Genomic DNA, 25176 nt, shown 5'->3' on the forward strand with positions numbered 1-25176 from the left:
CGCCACACCGCCACACCAGCCTCTCCCACGGGCCACCGGCAGGCCCGGCGGCAGCGGCGGCTGCGAAGGTCCCTTTCCTCTGCGGCTCACACGCTTGAGGTTGCCCCGACCTCGGCTGGACCTGACTACGCTACGCTCTGCTCCGCTCGATTCCGAGCGCACTTTCCCAGGGAAGTAAGAGTTCTCTATTTCTTATGTACAAAAATACATTGCTCTGGAGCGCTGGAAAGGGTTCCATACACCCAACGCTTATTTACAAGCTGTGACTCTCACACCAGTAAAAACAAACACACATTTATTTTCTCCTTGATTTTTGGTGCAACTTATACATAAACATTACATCCGTTAGTCTGTACTTTTAAAAATAATAAATCAACCATATGTACAATTAAATTTACAACCGAAAGCAAATTAATCCATTGGTATGGCGTGACTGCGATTTTAGTGGACCGGCAGAGAATATTCCAAGACTTTTCGTCCTTCCCACAACCAAGCTAGAAGCACACTGAGAGGGCCGCCCCCCCAGCCCCCCCTGAAATGGAGCCTCTTAACCTCTAGGACTTAAGGTGCAGAAGAAACATATTGATTATACAGTGACGATGACATGTCAAGACTTTAAAGGTGAGAAGAAAACAACATATCACCCCCCACATATATAATGGTAATTAAAATAAATACATATTTAATTTCAAGTGCATATTGACATTCAGTCAACATCATGGGGAACAGGGGTTCCAGAAACGTTTGTTCCTAAACTAGTTCAATGCCAAGTTGTCCCTTAGGCCCTGGTCTCATCTTCCCCGAGTACCTTTAAGATGGCTCCAGCTAATGGAGGCTCCAGGTCCACCCAGTGGGCCACCCCAAGGCACAGAAGGGGGCTCCTTCCGTTCCCTCCCCACCCAGCCCTCAGCCTCACTGACCTGCCCTAACAGAGTGTAATTCTAGAAAAGCACTACGTATCTCGGGTAAAAGATGGTGTTTCACCCCCCAGGAGACTCACAAATCCACCCGGGCCGGAATCCAGAGGGCAGCCGTGTGACCAGGAAGGCACACACGTGTGACGACTAAGACGGCGGGGCCTGCCGTGTGTCTCCCTGGAAGGCACACGGACTCCATGAGGAACCAGGAGGCGGGGAGGCGGCCAGGTGAGGGCGCAGGGAGGGGGCGACAGGAGGGGGCGGGGCTCTGGGCAGACACCGCAGGACGCCAACACAGGGACCCAGGGATGGGGAGGAGAGAGCAACGAGTCCTCTTCCAGCACGGACAACACAAAAATGACGCTGTAGCTCAGCCGACCGGCCGCACGCCGACAATCCTCCGATGCTTCCGTGGCCAGGCAGAAGCACCGCGAGTCCAGGTAGCGCTAGAATGTCACGATGGAGGGAGCGATGGAGCCAGGATCCCTTCCCGTGCGCCCGCACCCGGCCGGGGGCGTGTGCGGACCCGAGGCGCGGTCATGTGACGCTGACTTCGAGGACGTGGTCGTCTTTGCTGGGGATGACCAGGATCTGCGTGCCCGTGCTCGAGTTGAAGACCTGGCCGGGCGGCAGCGCCTGCAGCCGGGGCATGGGCAGGCCTTTGTGCTCGCCGCTGGAGACGGAGTGCGCGCTGCCCCGGCTCCTGACGCTGCCGCTGTCCGGCTGGTCGTCCAGGTGCTTGTCCAGCGACAGGCTGTCGCTCTCTATCCAGCTATCTGCAAAATGCACCGCCGGTGACACTCTGGCCAGCGACCCGGCCCCCAGCCACCCCGGGGAGCAGCAAGCCACCCCAGCGGCCTTCAGTGCGCCAGCAAGCCAGGCGGCCCCTTGAAAGAGAAGGGAGCCCACGGGCCATCTGAGGACCCGCGGCGGCTTCTGAGCAGATGCCCACAACCTGCACCCCTCCCCCCCGCCACCAGCCGCTGCCCATCAGCAAGCCTGGTCCCCTCGAGGCGAGCGTCCCAGTGCCCGCACGGAGCTCTCCCTCCCTCCGACAGTGCCTTTCCCCTTCCAGGGTCCTTACCAGCGTCCAGTTGCGAGGAGTGCGCCGAGTGGTGGGGGAGGTATTTAAACAGCCTGACGTCGGGGAGGGGGAGGTAGCCCGCGAAGAGGGGCATCACCTCCATGTGGACGCGGTGCGTGGCCTGGGCGGCCACGGGCATGGAGATGACACCAGAGCTCTTCCCGCAGACCGCCCAGTTGCTACTGTTGTCGACCACTGAAACAGAGGGAGAGCACTGGTCGGGCCCCAGCAAGGGCCGTGCACAGCCCCCACTCCAGAGCGTAAACGCACACCAGACACGTTCTAGACCTCCCTGTCCTCTGACCGCACCTCAACAGGGAAGCGTGGCTCGGCGACAAGATACATGTGAGAGCCACAGGGAAAATCACCTTCTTCTCGAGTTCCTAACTGAACAGGGATTCGGTTTTACTCAAAAACTTTGTACGTCAGGCTTCTAGCGTAGGGGGGCTCTGGCTGTGGAATTTGGAACGGGGACGGGACAGGGTGGCGGTCCATCTAGTAAGTGGTGGCGTCAGACCAGGGGACCCCACCCCAACTCTGCCGCTCAGACGAGCCTCTCGATGGCATGGAAAGGCCTTTTCCCAGCGCGGCAGACATCGTTAACACACGGCAGGCATTAGCAGCAGTGATTAAAACAGCCGCGACGTCGTTCAGTGTAACCAGAATACGTAACGCACCCATCACTCAGAAGCCGGCGGGCCGGGAGCTTGTCCTTGACAAGCCGAGGGGACGGCAGCTCTGTCAAGGGGACACTGAGCAGGGCCCAGGAGCTCCCTGAGGAGCAAAGAAGGGGTCGCAGAGGGCCGGCTTCCCACAAAGGGGGATGGGACAGGAGATCTGCTAGGGACAAGTGGCATCCGGGAGGGAGACCGGAGCAGTTCTCAGAGGGTGGTCCCCGGGGCATCTGGAGGTCCCACTGCTGCCTTTCTCCCCGGGCTGCCACATGCCCCGGCGCCCAGGACTGGAGGCCCAAGCATGAACCAAGGCCCCCCGTGCACGGAGAGGCGTGCCAGTGGCTTCCTCACCACCATGCACCTGAGGATAGAAATGGCCAGTTTTACCTAAGGAAGTCCTTTGTGAAGTCGTCAGAATGAATTTTATTAAATCCAATCCTTAAGGAAAGATCTTTTCAACTATAACTCTGAATGATTACAAACTCCCGAGAAGCTGCACCCCATAAGAGAGCCCCCATGCACTCCATAAGAGGGCCCCTGGCCCCCGAGCTCCTGGGGACTGCCCCCGCTGTGCTCTTCCGTCTGGGGTACTGGGCCGATTTCGTCTCGAAAATGAAGGCCGTGAGCCTGTTGCTTTGAAGAAGTTGCCGGTGAGACCATCTGAAACCGATCGAGGGCTGGAATCTCAGAAAACCTGCCTTTGCCGCGGCGAGCCCAGCAGTGTCCCAGCAGTGTGGGCCGGAAACGGATGCCGGCCTGCGAGACTGCCCAGTGAAAGGCGCCCAGCGTGCGCGATCCGCACCCCTCAGGAGCCACGTTTCCCACGTGGCCAAGGCATGCCACGAAATGACGCCTGGGTAAAGGGGCCTCTCAAACTACTAGCCAGATTTGAGCGTGGGAGGAAATGGAGCACGACAAGTTCATGCGTGGCTCTCAGAGGCCACGCGGTCACTGGCCTGGAAAAAAGTACCACTGGCCCAGTTTCGGTGAAAAGCCAACAGCCTCAGCTATTAAAGCCCCTTGACCAGGTATGGATCTAAGCGGCCCTAGAGCGTCCTCTCGTCCTTCCGCCAGGGTTCCGGGCGCCAGCACGGAGGACAAGCCAGCTCCCTCCCGTGAAGCCGGACATTAGGGAGAGCCGAAAGAATGCAAGTTAACGTCATTCTTCTATCTTTGGTCTTGTTTTGTTGTGGAAAACAGTTCTTTTCCAAACATGAAGTTACGGAATGCGTTTACTGTGATTTTTAAGTAACTAAAGAAAGAAATTTTTGGCTCCTCAACCATTTCTTAGAGCACACACAGTCCTGACAGCCCCCCAGACCGCGAGCCACTCCCGAAGCAGCCGAGGCCCCGGAAGTGGCGGGCGAAGTGGGTCTGGAAGGGGCGGGGGGCGGGAGGCGGGCGGCCGGCGGGGGGGGGGGGGGGCAGTCTCAGGCGGGGATTGGGGAGGAGTCTCAGGAGTCTCAGGCGGAGGAGGCCCGGAGGGGAAGAGGTCAGGGGCCCGGACCCGACCACACAAGCACTGCGGGGCGGCAGAGTTGGGACCTTGCCCCCGCGGTATTGGGCAGACCCCGCATCGTGGGCAGAGAGGGAAGGCCAGCTCCGGGGCCACCGTGTTCTCCACACTGGGCCCAACGACCACTTGAGGATCTCCCAGGAACCAAGTCTAATGTCCTACCAGCCTAGCACTACGCCACATAATGAAACATTCAAGTGAGCTTTTCTGATTCTAGAACATTCTCTCTTCAGACCAGGAACACTGCACCCTGTGGAAAAGAGGCTGCAAACCCTTCGCACGCCGGGACAGCCCAGCAGCCCGGGGAAGAGATGCCTCCAGACGCACCTTCGTACATCAGCTTGGTCGAAAAGTACTCGTCGGTCTCTGTCAGCGCTTCGTCCTTGTCCACCTCCAAGAGGTCCAAGAGCCGCGTGATGGACACCTCCAGCGAGCAGAGCGAGCCCGTCCGACAGTGTTCCGTGCCCGGGGGGGGCAGGATCTCCGCTCTCACATTATATAATGTCTGCACAAGAAAGGGAAAGACAGGCACAAGTGTCCACACGGCAGGCAGAGGCGCTCCTCCAGCCCCGGGGGTGCTGCCCACAGACACGAGGGACGGGGACGGAGGGGCCGCGTCAGCTGGGAGGGCTGCTGGGCGTGGCCCCGCAGCAACCGCCTTGCGGGGACCCGTGCCTGGCAAGTCCCTGCCGAAAGCATCTCACTCCTGTGCTCGTGCCGACCTCTCCCGAGCGCGCCCAACAGCAGCGAGGACGGCCCCCGCCCCGCACGCCTACCGCCCAGACTCGGGATCACCAGCATTTTGCTCCAGTCGCGCTCTCTGTGGATCAATGTGGACTTCTCTGCCCGGGGCCCTGAAGGCAAATTCCCGAGCGCCTGTGGCTTCACCACTCTGTGCCTCAGCGGGTGTCCCTAAAAACAAGGACTTACCCTCACAGACACGACACCAGAACCACAACGAGCAGAGAAAAGTCTTTCCTTGCCACTGCGCAGCCGCAGAACTACCTTTGGCTGAATGTTCCTTTCTCCACAGTGACCTCTGTACCCAACGGCCTCCCCCACTCACACCTGCCCAACACCTTCCCTAACCCGCGACCAGCAAGACCCGGGCCTGCCCACCTCCAGCCCTGCCCAGAAGGACGCCGGGGACAAATGCTGGTGAGGCTGTGGCAGCCGGAGCCCTCGCATGTCACTCGCGGGCGTAAAGGGACGTCTCTTTGGAAAACAGAGCGGCACCTTCTCAAAAAAGACCACCTGCTCTAAAACAGGACCGTGGGGACGGTCGCACCACCCTGCCAGTGGACCTGTTGTCCGGAGGCAGACACCGCAAGGGGCTGAGCCACGCGGCAGGTAAGTGACGTGACTCAGTAGCACTTTCCTGAGAAAAGTGGTGTCTCTGTTTCCGGCCCTCGGAGATGACCAGTTTTCAAACGCTGACTTGTTTGCACAGCTCCAGAAATCCGAATCCGTGCTCGTGACCCGGAGAGGAGCAGAGAGACCGCAAGCGCGTGACCAAACACCGCGGCGAGCAAACCGGAGGACTCACACGCAGACTCAGGCACACGTGGGGTTTTACAGGCTCTGCTGGGCACACGCGGAAAGGTGTGTGTGTGTGGTACAGAGAGAGACCACGCCGCGAGGACACGGAAGCTGGAGGCCAACGGAGGGAGACGGAGCAGGAGGGTCAACACGGCGACTCGGCCGGAAGGAGGCGCCGAAAACACCACCGGGGTCAAGCGCTATGAACACGAACACATCCTCGTGCGGTCCGATGGGTCCAGGAGTAGAGCCGAGGAAACACCACAACCTGCATCCCTGCGTTCTGACGGACCCGGCACAAAATCCAAGTCTCGCCAAAGACATGGAAGCACACGTGCATTTTCCCACCCAGCTCAAGGCCACTCCAGCCCGCATGTGACGCGCGGGTTATGGGACAATCGTCAGGATGTGGAGGCAGTAGATTTTGATAATACTTTCCGTTTTTCTTTTAAAAAGAAAGCCCCCTTAGGACACCTGGGGGGCTCAGTCAGTGAAGCGGCTGCCCTCGGCTCAGGTCATGATCTCGGGGTCCTGGGATGGGGCCCCACATCGGGCTCCCTGCTCGGCGCAGAGCCTGCTTCCCTCTCTGCCCCTCACCCCGCTCGTGCTCTCATCTGCTCTCCCTCCCGCTCTCAAATAAAATCTTAAAAAAAAAAGAAAAAGAAAGTATCTCCATGATCCTAGCAGCTAGGATCAAGAAGGACGGACGCTAAGAAACAGTTCCAGAACATTCTAAATGTGAGCAAGAGAAGAGGGAGCAGAGAACCCGAATCTTCACTCTTTACACTCATCTCATGACCACTGGTGAGACTGCACGACGGCCAGACCCCTCGCTTGGAAGGACCTTGTGTCTACGGTACAGCCAGCCAGCGACCGAGCTGCTCCAAAGGTCAACTAGCCTCCTGGGCAGTTGCTTCCTTATACTGGAAGATTCTTCTCTGACTTTTGTAGATTAAAAGTAGTACGATGCCACCTTCCACGTTCCCGCCCCACACTCCCACCAGAAAAGAATATGATACGTACAAAAAAATTTTCCACTTGAAATTCGTACGTGTACGGCTTTAGGGGGATCGAGAGCTGTCCTTCAGAAGCTGGGGAGAATCCAACGGAGAAGCGGCAGCGCAGAGAAGGTGGGGGTTCCCGCGCCCACAGCAGCTCCCACACGAAGAACACGGACTGCTTGCTGTGGATGGCCTGCGGAGACAGTCACCAGCGTGGCGCACACACACGCAGCCGCCCTGCCGCCCCGCAGGGTCCCGCCCGCCTGGCCCTGTGAAGACAGCACCAGGCTGATTGGAAGGGTTTAACCTTTCGGGGCGCCTGGGCACAAGTGACACATGAATATTTGGAACAGGACGGTCAGCACCAGCCAGGCAGCCCGAACACGAGCAGGACCCCTTTATAAAGCCACACCAACACACAGGGTCTCTTCCCAGGGCGCGGACAGGTGTCTCGCCGCAGGTGGTACGGGGGACGGCATCCGCACCCTCACCAGAAGCTCAAGAACGGGCCTGCAGTTACACAGGCCGTTGCGCAGGGCAGGACTGTCTGACTTTTGTACAAGGACAAGCGTCATTCTGTCTCCTAATCTACCCCGCACGCCGCTCCGCACCCAACATGAAACGCGAACACGCACAGGGCGGCGACAAAGCTAGGTGTCCCCGCCCTTGGGGACGTGCGCATTGATGGCTTCTCACCGGGGAGGCCACGCTTTCCTCAGACCCTCCTGGCCACTCGGGCGTCCCATGCAGGCTTGCACCCCGCATTGCACGAAGGGCTCTGCGCTCGCCTCTGGACAAGGGTTACCTGCGGGGACTTGGCGTTCAGAGGCACGAGCTGCAGGTCAGCACCGCAGCCGTGGTCCACAAGGTCACCATCCGACAGCTGAAAGTCAAGTTCCGACAAATTCTGGACACACACCTGAATGTACTTCCTAAAGCAGGAAAGCAGAAAAGCAGATTTTGAAACTTAGCAACTGTATTAAATGTGATTTGGTGAAGAAGACTCTCTCTGGGGAACCGAAAAGTGACCCGGCAACGTGAGACCAGTCGGTCTCACACGGGAAAGCGCCCCCCGAAACCGCATCTCCCCAGACAAGCTACTTCTGAGGAAAAATGTGTCAAAGGACGGGCCATTCCTGACCCAGTGTTAACACACAATCGTGGCTGGCTCGAGGTGCATGAGGATGGACAGAGGGGCCGCTGCTCCCGGAGAGACCACGCACAGGGCTCCCGTCCGTCCCCGTCACACAGGAAGAGTCTGAAAGCACCCCAACTTCTGCTGAGAAGTGCCGGTGTCTCTAGCCACTGACGGGTGTGCTCCCTCCCCGTAGCGGGAGCGTGCCAGGGTAACGTTCGCTCTAAATACAGTTCTGACAGTCCGGTGACCCATTTTTGAAAATTTCAGCAACAGATGAAAATGAAAGGAGTTTTACAGGGAGAGGCCACACACTGCCCTGAGCCCAGGGGTCGGCGCCCACCATGACTGGCGGTGGGACAAGCAGACGCTGCCTCCCGAAGCTGACGGATGCAGCACGGGGCTCCCCCCCAAACCGTCTGGTACGAAGGCTGAGTCAGATTCCAGCACAGGTGGCTTTGAGAGCCATGAGAGCTTCTCAACAGGAAGCAGTCCTGCCCCCGTGGGCGATATCACGCGGCATCTCGAGGTAGATCTTTCGTTGTCACGATGGGCGTGGGGAGAATGGGAGGCGCCGCTGGACTAAGACTGGGGAGCTAGGGGTGCTGCTGAACACTACAGTGTGTGGGCCAGCCCCCCAGGCCCACGAACGAGGAGTTCTCGGACCCACAGCGTCCGCAGTGCCGAGGCTGGAAAACCCCACCCAGACGTATCCCGCAGCCAGCAGAGGAACCAAGAAACACGGACCCCCAAGGACGCGACCAAATTCAGAATGATGGGCCTTCTCCCTAGAGGACTGAACTGAGCTCAGCAGCGGGCCACCGGCTTGAGAAACAGGAGGACAGATGAAAAACGATCTCATCAGGGCGCCTGGGTGGCTCAGTGGGCTAAAGCCTCTGCCTTTGGCTCAGGTCATGATCCTGGAGTCCTGGGATCGAGCCCCGCATCGGGCTCTCTGCTCAGCAGGGAGCCGGCTTCCCTTCTCTCTCTGCCTGCCTCTCTGCCTACTTGTGATCTCTGTCTGTCAAATAAATAAATGAAATTTTAAAAAAAAAAGAAAAAGGATCTCATCATCAAACGGGGACTTGGTTTGGATCCCACATCCTACAAACCGACGGCGCACGGTCACTTCTGAGACCGCTGGGGACACCTGACCGTGGACGGGCTGCTGTGGAGCTGCAGGGAATCCCCGAGAACCCGCACGAGTGGACCACAGCGTCAGGATGGGGAAGAAAGCCGGCTCAGCGTCCCTGAGGCCACGCTCCGAGCGGCGAGGTATGCACGCAGGACAGCCCGGCCCAGGACCGGGGCCCCGAGCCCGCCTTTACCGTGTCCCGGCGGACAGAAGCGAGTGTGTGGTCCGGAAGGGCACGCTGAAGGTCAGAGCGATGACGGTGGAGTAGATGGACCACGGGCAGTCGATGGACACCTGAGGAGAAACACGGGGACGCACCTTCAGACCCCTGGCCCGGCCATGGCCGCCCCAACACCGTCCACCCAGGCCGGCAGTGGCAGCCGACGTCCTCGATGGGGGGACGGCCTCGCCACCTCTTCTTCAGAAATCAAACCCCCGTGAGTCACGTGCACGAAGGAGAAACATCGAGCTACGTACACAGACAAGAAAAATCAACACGGGAGCGGCCGGCCGTGAGACACCAGCGCGGTCTCAGCGCCCACAGCCCCGGGACCCCCTCGCACTTCCCACACTGACGGCTGGACGCCGGACGTGTTCCCCAGCACTGCGGGAGGTGGGGACAAAGGGCTTTCCGCCATTCGGGCACAATGACGTGAGCAATGATTTACTGCAAAATTAAAGGAATTACCCAGTCACGCCACACAACAACGGGTATGAAACAGAAAAGCAAAGGCATCAGCTGTTGAAACGCTGCCGCAGCGAACACGGCGTGCAGATCGCTTTTCAAGCAGCTGTTTTCATTTTCTTTGGGCAAACACCTAGTAGTGACACTGCTGGGTCCTAGGACAGTTCTATAACGTTCCAAGGACCCTTCCATACTGTCCTCCAGAGTGGCTGCCCAGTCTGCATTCCCACCAACGGGGCACAAGGGTTCCCCTTTCTCTGCATCCCCACCAACCTTAGTGATGTCCATCTGCACATCGTCTCGGGAAAATACTCAGATCTTCTGCATGCGCTTTAATCAGACCATGGGGGATTCTGCTACTGAGTTAGAAAGTCCATTTTGTATTTTGGGTATGAACACCCCATCAAATATATGATTTGCGAGTATCTTCTCCCATTCCGTAGGCTGGCTTTTCATTTTGTCTCCTCTGCTGTGCCAAAGCTTTTTAGGTTGACGTAGTCTCAATAGTTCATTTTTGCTTTTGTGGTCAGATCCGTAAAATCATTGCCAAGATCAGTATCAAGGAGCTTACCATGTAAGTCTTCTTCGAGGAGCTTTATGGTTTCAGGTCTTACCTTGTAGCTTTGAATCCACTTTGTTCTTCTCTTCCTTCTCTTCTCTAGAAGGAGACTCTCTCCCTCTTTCTTCAAGTAGGCCTGCATTGCTACGAACATCCCTCTTAGAATGGCTTTTGCTGCATCTCATACATTTTGATATGTTACACTTGCGTTTTCGTCTGCCTCAGGGTAGGCTGTGATTTCTCTTGATTTCTTATTTTGGCCAACCAGTTGTTCAGTAGCACGTGGTTTAATCCCCACCTATTTGTGAATTTTCCAGTTTTCTTCATGTAATTAATCTCTAGTTTCCTATTGTTGGGCTCAGAAAAGATGCATCACGTGATTTCAACCCCTGTAAACTTGTTAAGACTTGTTTCGAGGCATAATATACGATCTATCCTGGTGAAACGTTCCCTGCGCAGTTGAAAACAACATGTCTTCTGCTGCCTTTGGATGAATGTTCTGTAAATATCTGTTAAGTCCATCTGCTCTAATGTGTCAACTTAAGGCCAGTGTTTCCTTATTGATTTTCTGTCTGGATGATCTATGCCTTGATATAAATGGGGTATTAAATTCCTCTCTTACTGTACTGCTATTTCTCCCTTTAGGTCTGCTCATACTTACTTTACATATTTAGGTGTTCCTGGGTTGGCTGCATAAATATCTACAAATGTTCTATCTTGTGGGATTGACCTTGCTATCGTTATGTTACACTCTTGCCTCTTGTTACAGTCTTTGTTTCAAAGTCTATCTTATCTGATAGAAGTATAGCTGCTCCACATTTCTTTTGGCTCCTTTAGGTTTTGGTTTCACTTTAGTCTGTGTGTGTCCTTGTGTCAAAAGTGCGTCTCGGGGCACCTAGGTGGCTCAGTGGGTTAAGCCTCTGCCTTCGGCTCGGGTCATGATCCCAGGGTCCTGGGATCGAGCCCCACATCGGGCTCTCTGCTCAGCAGGGAGCCTGCTTCTCCCTTCCTATCTGCCTGCCTCTCTGCCTACTTGTGATTTCTCTCTCTGTCAAATAAAAAATTAAATAATTAAAAAAAAAAAGTGCGTCTCTTGTAAGCAGTATATAGACGGGTCTTGATTTTTTTTATCCGTTCAACTACTCCTTATCTTCTGATTGCAGAACTTAGTCCACTTACATTTAAGAATTACTGAGAGGGCATGTGCTTGTTGCCATTTTTGTTAATTGTTTACTGACAATTTTTAAATTTTTATTTTATTTATTTGACAGAGAGCAAGCACAAGCAGGGAAGCAGCAGGCAGAGGGAGAAGCAGACTCCCCGCTGAGCAGGGAGCCTGATGTGGGGCTCGATCCCAGGACCCTGGGATCATGACCTGAGCCGAAGGCAGACGCTTAACCCACTGAGCCACCCAGGCGCCCCTTCTGACATTTTTTGTGGCTCCTCTCTGCTCCTTTCTTCTTCTCTGCTTTCTAACGTGTGGTTTGATGACTTTCTCAGGTGGTATGCTTATATTTCTTTATCTTCTGTAGGTTTGCCCCAGGTTTTTGCTTTGTGGCTAGCTACCATGAGGCTTACGTATAACAACTTATGTTTGTAACAGTCTATTTTAAGTTGATAATAACTTAAAAGTTTCTAAAGCTCAACATTTTTACTCTCCCTCACCCCCACATTTGATGTTTTGATGTCCCACTGTACATTCTTTTATCTGTGTTCTTTAGTTATTATAATCATAGTTATTTTTACTTCTTATGTCTTTTAACTTCCATCCTAGCTTTTTAAGTGCTTAATCTACTACTTTTACTATATATTCAATTTTCCAGTAAGATTTATTCTTTCACACGTGCTCTTGTGACACCCTTTCTTTTCAGCTTAAAGAAGAACATTCCTCAAAGGCCGTGTTAGTGGTGATGAACTCTTTGAGCTTTTGTTTCTCCAGAAAACACTTGACGTCTCCTTCACTTACGAATGATCGCTTTGCCGGGTGGAGTTATCTTGGTTAGAGGTTTTCCTTTCAGCACTGAGTACACCGTGCCACTCTCTCTGGCCTGCAGAGTTTCTGCTGAAAAATCCGCTGACAGACTTAGGGGGTTTCCTTGTACGTAATAAGCTGTTTTTCTCTTGCTGCTGTTTTTTTTAATCCTCCTTCCACGACCTACCCTACCCTCAGTTGCTGCTTTTAAGATTCGCTCCTGGTCTTCAATTTTTGACATGTAATCATAAAGTGTCTTGGTGTGGGTCTCTCTGGGTTCCTCTTACTTGAAACTCCCTGGGATTCTTGCATCTGGATGTCTGTTTCCTTCCCCAGATTAGGGAAGTTCTCAGCCGTTACTTCTTCGAGGAGATTCCTAACCTTTTCTCTCTGCCGTCTTCTTCGGGAAGCCCAGTGATCCAAGCACTAGTCTGTCTGATGCTGTCCTATTAGTCTCTAAGCTATCTTTGGTTTTTTTCTTTTCATTCTTTTTTCTTTTTGCTGCTCTGAGTTCCACTCCTTGACTTTGAGCTGTCTGGTCCTTTCTTCTGCTTCATCTACGCTGTATTTCAGTCAGCTGTGCTCTGTGACTTCGATCTGGTACATTCTTCTACTTCCATCTCCTTGTTGAAGTTCTGTGTTCATCCATTTTTCTCCCATTTGGTGAGCATCTTCGTGAGCATGACTTTGAACTCCTTTTCAGGTAACCGCTTATCTCCATTTCATTAAGATTTTTTTCCCTGAGGTTTTAACTCGTTCTTCCATTCCTGGAACATATTCCTCTGCCTCTTCATCCTGCTGGACTCTCTGTGTCTACACAGCAGACGGCACAACTGCCGCCCCTGGTCTGAAAGGAGCAGCCTGGTGTGGGAGATGAGCCTCACATTCGCACCTGTCCCAGTTCTTGGCTGTTGCTCCAAACCTTTGTACTGTCAGGACGTGCTGAATTTTTAATCCCTTCTAGCAACTGAGGGGTGTGCCAAGACTTGTCATCGTCCTGGAGGGGAGGATCTCAGCCCCTAGATTCACGATGACTGGAAGCCAGACACACAGGCAGCAGCTTCTTAAAGTGCAAATATGGACAGTTCTGTGGGACCACGAGTGTACAGTTCTACCTTTGGGTGAAAAGGCTCTCAGAACTGACATTCGTGTTACAAGATGTGGACAAAGCTGAAGCAGCACAATGGTAGTGACACATTCCTTGAGCTAAGGACTGTGGCTCTGGGACCAAAGTCACGATCTCTCAAATAACTGTCAATAAACACCAACATCAAAGCATAAAATGACAGTGCTTCCTCTTTGCCAAGCTCGATGTGACGTTTCAGTGGACAGAAACCAAAGCACACAGACACAGAAGTCACACTAGCCTATGTACCAAGACAAATGGACTACAGACCCAAACTGACTTCCCCATTCTAGGCAAACGTCCTATCTCCGACAATTAACTGTCCTGCCCTCTTGAGTTGTGTAGAAAACTTAAAGCCTGCCTGTCTTTGTCTTTGCAAGTGTACCCTTTATCTAAGAAGGGGGATTCAAAGAGACAAATGCCCAACCCAACGAGGGGATATGGAGTCAGAAACGGGAAATCTGCCACTTGAATACAAGACATCTCTTGGGTGCTGTCTCTCGGAACAAGCACGACAGGCAAAGGCCGCGAGCACGGGCGGCGCCCTCGTGGTCCCTCCTTACTTTGTGGTCTGTGGTAGCCATGCAGTGGCCAGCTCTGTGTGTGTCCTTATGCTTCCTGTGGGGCTCTGTCGTCCCCAGCATGCTGCTCTCTCCTCCAGTTACTGGAGCTGAAGGTAAAGACAGAACTTCCAGTTCAAATTCAATCATGTGATACGCAGGAGCAGCGGGCAGACTGATGCTCGTGACCTTGTCAGACGACTGGACCCGGAGCAATACATCAGAAGCCTTTTCTAGGAAAGAGAGAAAAAGTCACTTCTAACATGTTCCCTGTGCTCCCTTGCTCCTCGTCCTTCTGGCAGTGACGGGCCCAGCAGAGTCACTCCTGCCCAATTCCCACTGCTCCCATGCACCGGCAAGAGCGTATCCAGAAGGATGAAGGTGAGTGGGCAGAGGCCGGAAAACGAGGAACAAAACCCTCTCAGACAGTGATACTGCCTAAGCAGGCGGCCTGAAGACCAGAAATGGTCACTAAGTCCTAAGTCCAAAGACAGAAAAAGGACACTTTCCGTGTGGCCCGCCACGGGCTGTGTGTTTCCCTGCACGACGTGATCCTATTCGATTCCCCCAGCACACCGGCTCCCACCCAGAAGGGGAGCGGCACCCTTCCCTCTGCATCCCTCATGCCTGCGGACCAGGGGAGATGGGACTCTTCTAGGGCTTCTGGCCAGCACCTAAAAAGGCTGATTCGCTTCCACTTTTTGGTGAGGGGGTTGGGGAGGTAGCAGGTGACTGCAGGCTGGCGAGGCACCCTCCTGGAGCAGGGGACCAGTCCGTGATGCTGCATTATAAGCCCTTAGTAAGGTCAGCCCCGCCTGGCCTCCAGGCCTACACCAGCACTTCATCGCAGATACGATGGCCCGCCCAGGGTCAGGCTCCCAGCCCAGCGACAGGCAATACACAGCCATGAGAGAGGTGCAGGGAGAAGCGGTCCTCAGACACTGCCCGAGACCACGGCCACCTCACACCCTCACGGTGGGGGACAACGGCGAGAGTCCGCCTTTGCCAGGTGACGGCCGCCTCACCTCTCGTGTTGGAGTAGATCACTGCTCTGTTCTCCGCATGACACAGGATGAGCATGGCTTCTGCGTTGCTCAGCTGGAGGCTGTCCCCGTTTTTTACCGTATAATGGCCCGTAGTGACAGTGAACTTTACCTTCTGAGGAATACCAGCCAAAAGGCTATCTGAAGGGAAGAAGACAGCAGTCAGCACCACGATCAGTCGGCGGAGGGCCTCGGGCGAGGTCACAAGGGCGCTCTGCTGCTTGTCGCAGCAGACCTGTCCCCTGTAAACAGTCCACGGTTCACTCCCAGTTCCACCCCACCAGCCTCGCTTTTCATCTCGGTTGCACAGACGCGGCGTTGCGGGGGCGCCTGCTGGGAACGAGAGGCCCCGAGTCTTATCAGCACCGAAGACAGAGTTGGGGCTCCCTGGGGCAGGCATGTCTCTGAATTCACCCGCCGATAAGTCAGTGAGGGAGAAGCAGACAACACGGAAGAACGGACTAACGGAATCGAATGTACTGTCCGTGCTATTCCGAACTATTTCCAGCCTTTTCAGGTTAGGCCTTCCAGACCTTTGGTTCAGAAACCGCCAGGCGGATGGGGTGGCTACTGCCTTCCCCTAGACGGGAACAAAGGGCGGAGATGGGCTGAGCTGCCAAGAGTCCCGCGCCAGGACAGGCAGAAGCAAGAAGGCGAGAGACCAGAACCCAGGAGGAGGAGCAGACAGGTGAGAGGGATGGGGAGGCACAAGCGAGAACGGGAGTAAGGAACCGCGGACGGCCAGTCCCCGGTCTGGTTCGGGGTGTCCTAGGCCCTCGAGCAGTGGTGCCCGGCTCCTCTCACAAGCGGTCCCGACGGAACCGTCCGAGAGGCTGTCCGGCATCTGAGGGCCTTTCCCAGTAGCTGTGGGAGACTTCTAAAATCAGAACGGTAGGGACCATGGAGAGATTAAATAGAAATAAAGTGCTTTCCTTGAATTTCTTCCCGAATGGAAGAAACGAGCCAAATAAATACATCTGGCTCAGCCAGAGAGACCGAAAAACTCACTCACTAGTGTCTGACACGTCAAGTGCCAAGTGGGGTTCACGAATCTGCTTACACCAACTTCTCCCAATTTTCGGACTCGACCCGAGGACAGCAGCTCTGGACGGGGCTCGCCCGTGCGGGGGGCGCACACCCGGCCGGGCCCCCGCGGCGCACTCACCGGCCAGCGGCTCCACGTGCAGCTGCGGCTCCTGCGAGTACACGTCGTACTGCACCAGCGGGTAGAGGTGCGGCAGCACGAACCACACTGGGCCCACCGAGGCGCACAGCTGCCGCAGCGTGTATGTTCCGGGCTCCTTGGCCTAGGGTCAAAGTCGCAGGTGTGACAGTCAGCCCCCGACCTTGTGACGGGCTTCCCAGGGGAGGCTGTGCCCCCGTCTCTGGGAAACGCCCGTTGCTCTCCCCCTCTCCCACCTACCCTGCGGCTCTGGGCCCCCACCTCAGCGCATGGGCTGTCTGCCAGCACCCTCTGAGTCTCTAGCGGGGGTCTTCTCAGTAATGGATGCTTAAACCTGCCTTTCTGCTTCCAAGAACGTGTTTTCAATTTCATACACGTCATCTGTGGCACTGTTTTCTGCAAAGCGTCTCACGGGACCTTCAGCACGGGCTCTGAGCCCCGCACCGAGCCTCGGCTACTGCGCCCGTGACCACAGCCGAGCCCTCTCGGTCAGCAGGACCCGGTCAGCGGGACTCACAGGGCACGCCGAGGGGAGGCGAGTATCAGAGCGGGCCCCGAGCCGCTGTTCCGACATCCATGTGGCCCGTGAAAGGAAAGCCACCGGGTGGAACGCAGAACTGGGCCACCTCCCCTGAAGGGTCACTTCAACAAATGAGGATATATTTTAACACAGAGGAAAAAAACTCTAAGTCCAGCAAGAGCAAAAATAATTACCCATGTTAAGAATTTCTTTCAAAATTTATGAGGTGTCGTAACACCGCATAAGCGTCAAGGATTTCGTAAAATCTCAGCGTATCTGTCCTTGAGGATGTATGCAAAAGCCAGGGTAAGGCACAGCGCCAACGGCTCCGGCGAGCTCGAGACCCTCCCTGAGCGTCTTCAAAGTCGCCCGCGCGCCCACGTACCTGCGTCCTGAACGTTATCCTGTTGGCCCCCGGCTCCAGGGTCACGTCGCTACATTTGAGCACGTGGGCCCCGTCCTCCAGAGCCACGCCTGAGGGCGCTTCCAGAGAAGTGCTGCTCTCCCGCCTTCTCAGCAGCATGTGGACATTTTTGCATATGATCCCTGTCGTGTTCAAGGAATTGTCAGAGGGGCTCCTCTCGAACATCTCATACAGCTCCAGCGCCGGCAAGTTGTTCTGGGCAGCGGGGAGGGGCGAGGTCTCCGCTGGAAAGGTGACGACGCCATTGGCCGTCTTGTGCTTGGTGAGCCACTCGGCCGTCTTCCGGTAGTTGTTCTTCTCGATGCTGAAGTGGACGTTGATGGCGATCTGCTCCACGCGGACGGGGATGGGCATCTGGCTGCACAAGGTTATGTCCACGGAGAGAATGCCGCCCACGTGGACCACAGCGTTGGAAGGGGTAAAATGGAGATCTCGCAGGTGTGCGAAACAATGCAGAGGGAGTACGATCTTCTGACCTGCAAACGCATATCACCGCGAGTTACTCGCCACGGCTCGCTCTAGACCGCCTCGGGCCGGCAGGGCCTTCATCTCCCGGGGACCGGCTGGAGCACGCCCAACACGACAGGCCAACGGGCCGGGCTAGTCAAAAGGGACGGATGCAAACCTCCCAACCCCACAGCATCTTCACACACCAGAACGTGCTACCCCGTCAAAGGCAGAACACAAAATCGATCTTAGAGAGGATCCCGGAAATCACAGTGTCTGAACAGATTCAGCTACGCTCTGTTCTGGCAAACCTAAGAGAGAACAGGTCCGTTAACACCTGAATTTCAAACCCGTATCTGTCAACAGTCCGATTCTTGGAGCTGCTTCAGAGAATTCCACCCCTTTCCCAACCACATAAAGAAATTAGCAAGTACAGGTGTCTACGTTCCCCCCATATATCTGGAAATCAAGCCAGGTGCTCGCCAGCTGATGAAGCGGGGAGCCCTGCCTCCCGGACCCCAAGCCTCGCTACCCTCTCTGGCCTCCTTTCTGTAAGGCTTGCTGAGATCCACGAGGCCGCCAGACCGGTCGGCGCTTTTGAACATGAATCTACTAAAGGCAGGACCCGCAGAGACCAGAGTGGACGCAGACGTCACAGAGTATCTTACTCGGACGGAGACCTTGAGGGGCGCCGGCAGGAGCAGCAGCGTGCCCAGGCTCACACACACGTCACATAAAGCAGACACAGCCCACGGCTCTACCGACGACCACTGGGGCACATTTAAGAATCTAGAAAGACCAGCCAGTGCCATCTGCTCCTGAGAAGACCACGCAGACGGCTCGGCGTGAGGGCGCAACACCCCCGCGGTCAGGGACCCCCGCCACCTAAGGCCATGTCTTCCGAAGCACTGGCTGTCAGGGAGTCAGTGACTGCCAGGGGCCGTGCCGGGGAAGTGGGCGTCCGAGCCCCCAGTGTGCCAGAGCGTGCAGCTGGTCCTCTGGGAGACGCCTGGGCAGGAGGAGTTCGTGTCTTTATCCAAGGAGACACCAGAGCGCTCCCTCTCAAGCTCCTCTCGGCCCTCCCCAGCCCAAGCCCATGTCTGTCTGTCCCACGGCCACGTCAGGGCAAGTCAGGAGGGGACGCAGCATCAGAAACCGACTATGCCGGCACCTTGACCTTGGACGTCCAGCCTCCAGAGCCGGGAGCAGTCACGCTGTCATTCAAGCACCCGGTCCGCGGCACTCTGCGACAGCAGCCCGAGGGGACCGAGGCAGGAACGACTTTAAACAGGCACTCTTCTGGACAAACAGAACACAAGGAGCTGAATGTCACATAAGCTGAGCTCCCCACACAGCACCATCTACGAAATACACCTGCCAAATCGTTAGCCCAAACCTGGGCCGCTCAGACCTACCTTCCCCGGGGGATGCTCCTATGAAGAGACACTCAACCAATTCCAGAAGGCGGGAAGGTCTACGAGCTAACTGGCCCGATGTCTCTTACAAAGTCAGCGTCTGACAACCCAGATGTCACACAGCTGAATGGATAAACAGCGTGTGGTCCGTCCACACAATGGACCAATGCTCAGCCATAAAGACGAAGGAAGCACTGACCCAGGCTTCGACATGGTGAGTCCCGACACCATGATGCTCGGTGACAGAGCAGGTCACAAAGGACCACTACGGTATGGGTTCCACCTACACGAGATAGGTGGAAGGTGCCAGGGGCTGGCAGGGGCGGTGGTAGGAGGAAGGCTGGGAAAAAATAAGTATGGGGCTTCTTTTGTCGGGGATAAGAATGTTCTAGAATTGACTATAGAGTGATGGTTACACATACGTATGTGAATACACTAAAAGCCACTGAACTATACACTGCAAATGGGTGAATTCTACTCAATAAGCTGGTATGTTAGAAAATAAAACAAGAGATGGGAAGAAGTGTTCTAAGTTAAAAGAGAACCGAGGTGTAACACCCTGAGACGGCACGTGGTCCCAGAATGGCCTCCAGGAAATGTCATTTACAGACACATTTTTTGAGTCACTGAGGGAGACTGGAATATAGGCCAGTAGCAGCTCAAGTGAGAACCCTGTTCTCTGGCGGACTGGGGGCGCCCCTGGCGTCAGAAGGCCATGAGAGGCGGCCCCAGGGTGGCTTGTGACACACGGTGTGGGTCACAGAAAGCCCAGTAGCAAGACAGCAGACACAGGTTTGGTGCACCGCTGCTCAGTTGAGTCGGTGAGTGAGCGGCACACACTGGGTCAGCCCCTCTAGTTTCCCAGAGCATCTGGAAATTTCACAACAAGGAGTTTTAAACATCACTCTGACCTGGGCAGTCAGCCGGTAAAGCAGAGTATCTCTCAGAAAGACAAGGGATAGATCCCACGGGCTCTCACTCATACGTGGAATTTAAGAAACAAAACAACAGATTCCTAAGTATGGAACAAAGCGGTGGCCACCAGAGGGGCGGTGGGCGGGGGGCTGAAGAGTGCCCCTGTCACCAGGCGGGGCGGGGGGTGAGCACTGAGCCCCACGGAGAGGTCCGGACTCACCAGGCCGTACCTGAAACTAATAGTACACCGCACGAGAACTAGATTTCAACATAAAACAAACAAACAAAAATTAAAAGAAAAAAAAAGGTTCTTAGCGGCCCCCTGAAGCGCAAGTCTGACCTGGGCTGTCTGTCCGGCGGCTGGCAAAGCTGAGTATCTCTTGGCAGAAGTGTTTCCGCTCCTCCTCCGTCAGGTGGTGATCGCTGGCCAAAAGGCTACTGGTCTGAAGGTAGCTGGGGGGAGAGTCAAGGGGTCTGCGAAAAGGACCCCACCCTGAGTGGCGCTGGGCGCCTACAGCTCCACGGTCCCCAGGGCCTCCAGGGGCAGCCCGGTGGGGACTCTCCCTTTTGTCTCAGTTATTAGGAACTCGGAAAGAGGCCGGACATGTGGACAAGGCACCTTACTTCCGCATGACACAGGACATCAGCGCAAGGCAGGCTTTTTCCCTCTATGAGGTGCTTACTGAACACTTCCCGTGGGCGCCGCTGCCTAGGACAGACAGACAGACATGCCGTGTCCCACTGCACGGCAACGCCACATTTAAAGGATACTTCTCGGTCTGTCCAAGATGCTTCTGACATTCGGCAAGCTGCTTCCTTGTGTGCGTGATCGGGAGCGCCCAGCCCTCGGCCAGGTAATTTTTCAGTGCTCCTTGAAGATAGACTTCCGCCTTCTGTGGAGACTTCTTCCTCCTTGCAAATCGACAAACAGAAGCTTTCGTCACGGTTCATGGTCATCATGACCGCCCGCCACCTTCTACACGCGCACGCCACGACACTGCGCCATCCCAGTCCTTCCCCGACGCTCCCAGGGGAGGGGTGCGCAAGCAGACCCGCCAGCCGGGCTCGTGATCGGCCCACACGGTGTGCCCGGCATCCTGCGCTCGCTGCAGAGCTGCCACGGGGAATCTCAGCATGAGGAAGTGAAGGCCACGGCTCGGTATTTCGAGCTGAACCGCAAGAACACCAAGGGCAGAGCAAGACGGGGCCTGCGCGCAGGGACACGGCCCGGCAGCCAGGGGCGTCTGAAGTCCGCACCCGGTGCCGCACGGCGCAGTCCAGACGGCCCAACTGCGAGTGCAGCTGGGAATGACTCGGAAACCCAGGCCAGCAGCCCTGAGCAGCCTTCAGAGTGTTCCAGAGAACCACAAAGAGTTTAAAGAGCGACACCCGTCACCCAAGAGAGGATCTTCCAGTCCCGATTTCAACCTTCAAGCCGTCCAGAACAAAACCAAGTTTAAAGCACAACCGAGGAGAGCCGGCCAAAGCCTCAGGGGCGTGCGGGACCCGTGCCCCCCGCGGGGCCGCCACGGAGCGCGTGGACGGAGGCCGACACGGAGCCAGCGCTCGCCCCTTCCGGGCACCCTGGGGGGACACCCCTCTGTGCTCTTCGCTACTCTCAGAGAGACGAGAGTTCTATGTGCCCGCATTTCAAAGGGGTCAGAAGCTTCAATTCTTCTTGTTACTGTCTGTAGCCGAAGACTCTCACGTTCCAGAGCAGGGGCCCTACAGGCCGTCCTTCACCCCCCCGAGACGGAGGCCAGCAGCCCCCCGGCGTGTCAAGCCGGAACCAGGACCCAAGGCTCCGATGAGCACGCCAGTGCCATCCCCTGGGGCTCCCGGGCTCAGAACGCCCTGGCGTCTACGCGGGCTCAGCTCCCAGCAGCGGAGGACGCGGCCCTCTGCCCAACGGACTGCACGCGCACGCCTCCACTTCCCCACACGCACGCTCAGCTGCACCAGTCTGAGCCCTGACTGCCCGTCACCGGGTGTGTGGTTGGCCAGCTGCCCCAACCACGTCTGGGAAACCAGCAAGTTCACTCAGATGCTCCCCAAACCCCTCCGCAGCTGCTTGTATCAGTTAAATTATTCTTCTGGTCTCAGCTAATAAAATTACTTTAATTATAGATGTCAAGATAGCGTTTCAAGCACACACTTGAGAAGACAAACTATCTTTTCCCTTCGAATTTCTATTCCTTTCCAGGGTTCTCAACGGCAATTACAACGCCAGCCAGGCTTTCTTCTCTTCGATAGGCTGATTTTATCAAACCCGTGAGAAAAAGGCTAAGTTCTGAGTCTTCTCTCCAGCACCCAACCCCAAAGCTGGGGCGAGCCTGGGGACGTTCGCAGCATGTGCACACCGTCGGCCCCTCGGCCCCAGAGCAGCCCACTCGTGCGCACAGAACACACGCAGGGACTATAATCGCTGACCTCCAGGTTTTCCATCTGCCCATGAGGCAAGTGACACAAACCAGAGAAAATGCTACAGGAGAGACTATTTCAGAATCTGCATCCCAATTTATGCCACTGGATAAAAACTCCTATTTCCTCCCAATCCTTTCGTTAAATAAAACTATAATACTAGCTATCATGTATGTTTTAACACCACCTGCATATAGAAGTACGTTACAATGGGGCGCCTGGCTGGCTCAGCGGGTTAATCCTCTGCCTTTGGCTCAGGTCATGATCTCAGGGTCCTGGGATCGAGCCCCGCATCGGGCTCTCTGCTCAGCAGGGAGCCTGCTTTCCGCTCTCTCTCTGCCTGCCTCTCTGCCTACTTGTGATCTCTGTCAAATAAGTAAATAATATCTTAAAAAAAATACGTTACATAAGTTTAATCAAATAAAAGAGAAACAAAGATCAGTGACAGACATTAAGGGTAACAAGCTAACAATCTCTCCATCCGGTTTTCAGGAGAAATGGAGAAACAAAGCTGATGCCGATGGGCTGACGGTCCTACATTTTTCATTCTGCACATTTATGAACCTTCACAGTAACTCCACACGACAGACCCTCTCGTACTGCACACAGAACATGTCTGAAACTCCAAGAAACGTGCATGGTCAATTACATGTAAAACTCTGCCAGGTCCTTCCCGACGAGCCTGGCGGAGCGGGTCCTCCCGATGCTCGTGTGCATCTCGATGGCGGCGTGGGACAGGTCCTGTGGGAAAGGAGATGCCCGCGTCAGCCCGAATTTCAACACCAGACAAATCTGACGCTGACTCACTGATGCTGAAACAGAAGACCTTGGTCTCAACATTACGACTCACCTCGCATCTGCGTTCGTGTTTTTACGGAACGTGTGATTTATATAAAGTCGTTCACTTGCACATAAATTACGAAGCATAATAAGAACTGAAACACGAACTCGGGGGGCAGAGAATATTTAACTTCTCAAGGTACTTTCTGTACGTGGGCAACATTTTTACGATTTTTCTCACGTTTTGGGTAACAGGGACAAAAATGCTCTATCAATGGCTCCCAGACTCCCCGTGCGTCAGGAGTGCAGCCGGCCCACCCAGCTCCTGCCCCACTGTGCTTCCCATGGGCTCTCCAAATCGAAATCTTTTAAAAATCAAGCACAATACCTCGGTTCGAATCTAAAGCATTTTTTTTATACATAGAAACCCATTCATTACCATTCCTTATCATTTCTATTCTACTGAACGAGCAATGCCATTTTGAATATAAAATTAAAAATATCCAAAGATGCTCTCAGGCCTACTTATGGCACCAGGATACTAACGAACGTTTCATGAACAGCAAATATCCTGGTGTCACCTGCGGGTCCCTTGGGCACCTCAGAGAAACAAAGGCCAGTAGGAGGTGGTCCCCAATACCATCCCATTCCCTAGCCCAAGGCCACGTCACGGCGGAGTCTTCGAGAGGCCGTGTTCGGAGTAGACAGGCACCGTCTGTAATACTTACTAAGTAGTGCTTTTCAAAAGCTTCTACCGATGACAACGCTTCTTTGAGTTTCTTGTAAGGACTCTGAGCTGTGTTGGCTTGAACAAAAAGAAGAAAGAGTTTATTCATCCTCTGTGTGAGGTCACGAGTTCACATTCACTCTCTAACGCCACGGCTCGGGGGTTCACCTGCTGCCTGGGGAAGTCACCAACAGCCACGCACCTGGACCCACGTCACTACCTCTGCGCTTGTCCAAGGAGGACAGCCACGACAGACTCTAAACCCTGAGTGTAGTATTTCATTCACGAGGGAGACTAGAGTTCATAATTCCATTGCTTCCGCAACAATCGCACCTGTCTCAGGCTGGAGCCCGGCAATGTGAGTGTCACACGTCCCCCCGGTGCTCGGGGCCGCAGCAAGCCTCTGCCTACATCTCACTCCTACCGCTCGGTTTATACCTGTGAGAATTGGCAAGGCTCCTTCCACAGGGCTCTCTGACCTATGCGTAGCTTATGGGGTAAAAGGATTTGTCGGACCACGCTGCTCCAGAACTAGATCCCCTGGGATTCAGGGGGACACAGGTGCGCCTTAATGGCACACAGGCCGCAGAAAGTCATGATGGGCTTGTGTAAGCCTGTGACATACTCAGAAGCATTTTTAAAAACCCTTCCAATGCCTTAAACTATGTCTAACATTTCTTTACATTAGTGAAAGGCAAATAACGTATCTTACATATTCATCTGCTCAGCTAACAAGGAGTGTCATTTCCCAAAGGAGGCGCGATTTCATGGTTAGAACTTGAATTAAATGAGCCCGATACAACCGACACTGTCATTCCTCTCCTCTCCTCCACCTGCACAGACCCACATCAGAACGCACCTGTTTCGGGTCGCTCAGCTCCCAAACCTGCCAAAAGATCAACAATCCTGTTGAGGTCCTCTGAGTTAGGGCCTTCCTCTGACACAAGGCCACACAGGTAGCCCAAGGACTTTAGCTGTGGAGATAAACCCACAATTTCAAGTAATTGGCAACAGCGGTCAGCAGAGAGTTTTTGAATCTGAATATAAAAGTTAAAATCCAACTAAATTCTAGAAGAAACTTAGCCTTCCAATCTGAATAATTCTCACCTGCACACAAAAACACATCTCTCGGGGACCATTTCGCCCTGACACGGCCCGCGCGGCAATTCCGAGTGACCGGGGGCTACTGGTCTCGGCTTATGCCGCTCACCTGCCTGCACGGTCCCAGGCTTTCGAGGCCTCCCGCCCAGTCTGCACCCCGCGACCTGACACCGGCGGGCCACCTGCTGCACACACCGGGTGACCGTCCGTCAGTCAGGCAGAAGCCACTTTCATTTCTACATGACGCTTCCCACGTCCCCCTTCTCTGACCCCCCCAACCCCCGCCCCAATTCCTGG

At 54.9% G+C, this 25176-nt stretch overlaps 1 protein-coding gene across 2 annotated transcripts in view; it reads right to left on the minus strand.

The window, feature by feature from the left end:
- Positions 1-274: 274 nt before the first annotated feature.
- Positions 275-25176, minus strand: part of TRAPPC10 (trafficking protein particle complex subunit 10) — a 77869-nt gene continuing 52967 nt past the window's right edge. For both annotated transcript variants that reach the window (XM_080812390.1, XM_080812391.1), the window contains 15 exons: positions 24638-24752; positions 23780-23856; positions 22921-23012; positions 20622-20762; positions 20191-20303; positions 17035-17549; positions 16112-16253; positions 14929-15087; positions 13907-14136; positions 9195-9295; positions 7537-7663; positions 6754-6924; positions 4519-4696; positions 2002-2196; positions 275-1693 (listed from right to left, as the gene is read on the minus strand). In XM_080812390.1, the coding sequence (XP_080668516.1) occupies positions 1455-1693; positions 2002-2196; positions 4519-4696; positions 6754-6924; positions 7537-7663; positions 9195-9295; positions 13907-14136; positions 14929-15087; positions 16112-16253; positions 17035-17549; positions 20191-20303; positions 20622-20762; positions 22921-23012; positions 23780-23856; positions 24638-24752 (2595 nt within the window). In that variant the 3' untranslated portion in view covers positions 275-1454. The remainder of the gene's footprint in view (positions 1694-2001; positions 2197-4518; positions 4697-6753; positions 6925-7536; positions 7664-9194; positions 9296-13906; positions 14137-14928; positions 15088-16111; positions 16254-17034; positions 17550-20190; positions 20304-20621; positions 20763-22920; positions 23013-23779; positions 23857-24637; positions 24753-25176) is intronic.

This window comes from Martes martes (genome assembly GCF_963455335.1).
Source record: "Martes martes genome assembly, chromosome: 1".
NCBI classification, from domain to species: Eukaryota; Metazoa; Chordata; class Mammalia; order Carnivora; family Mustelidae; genus Martes; species Martes martes.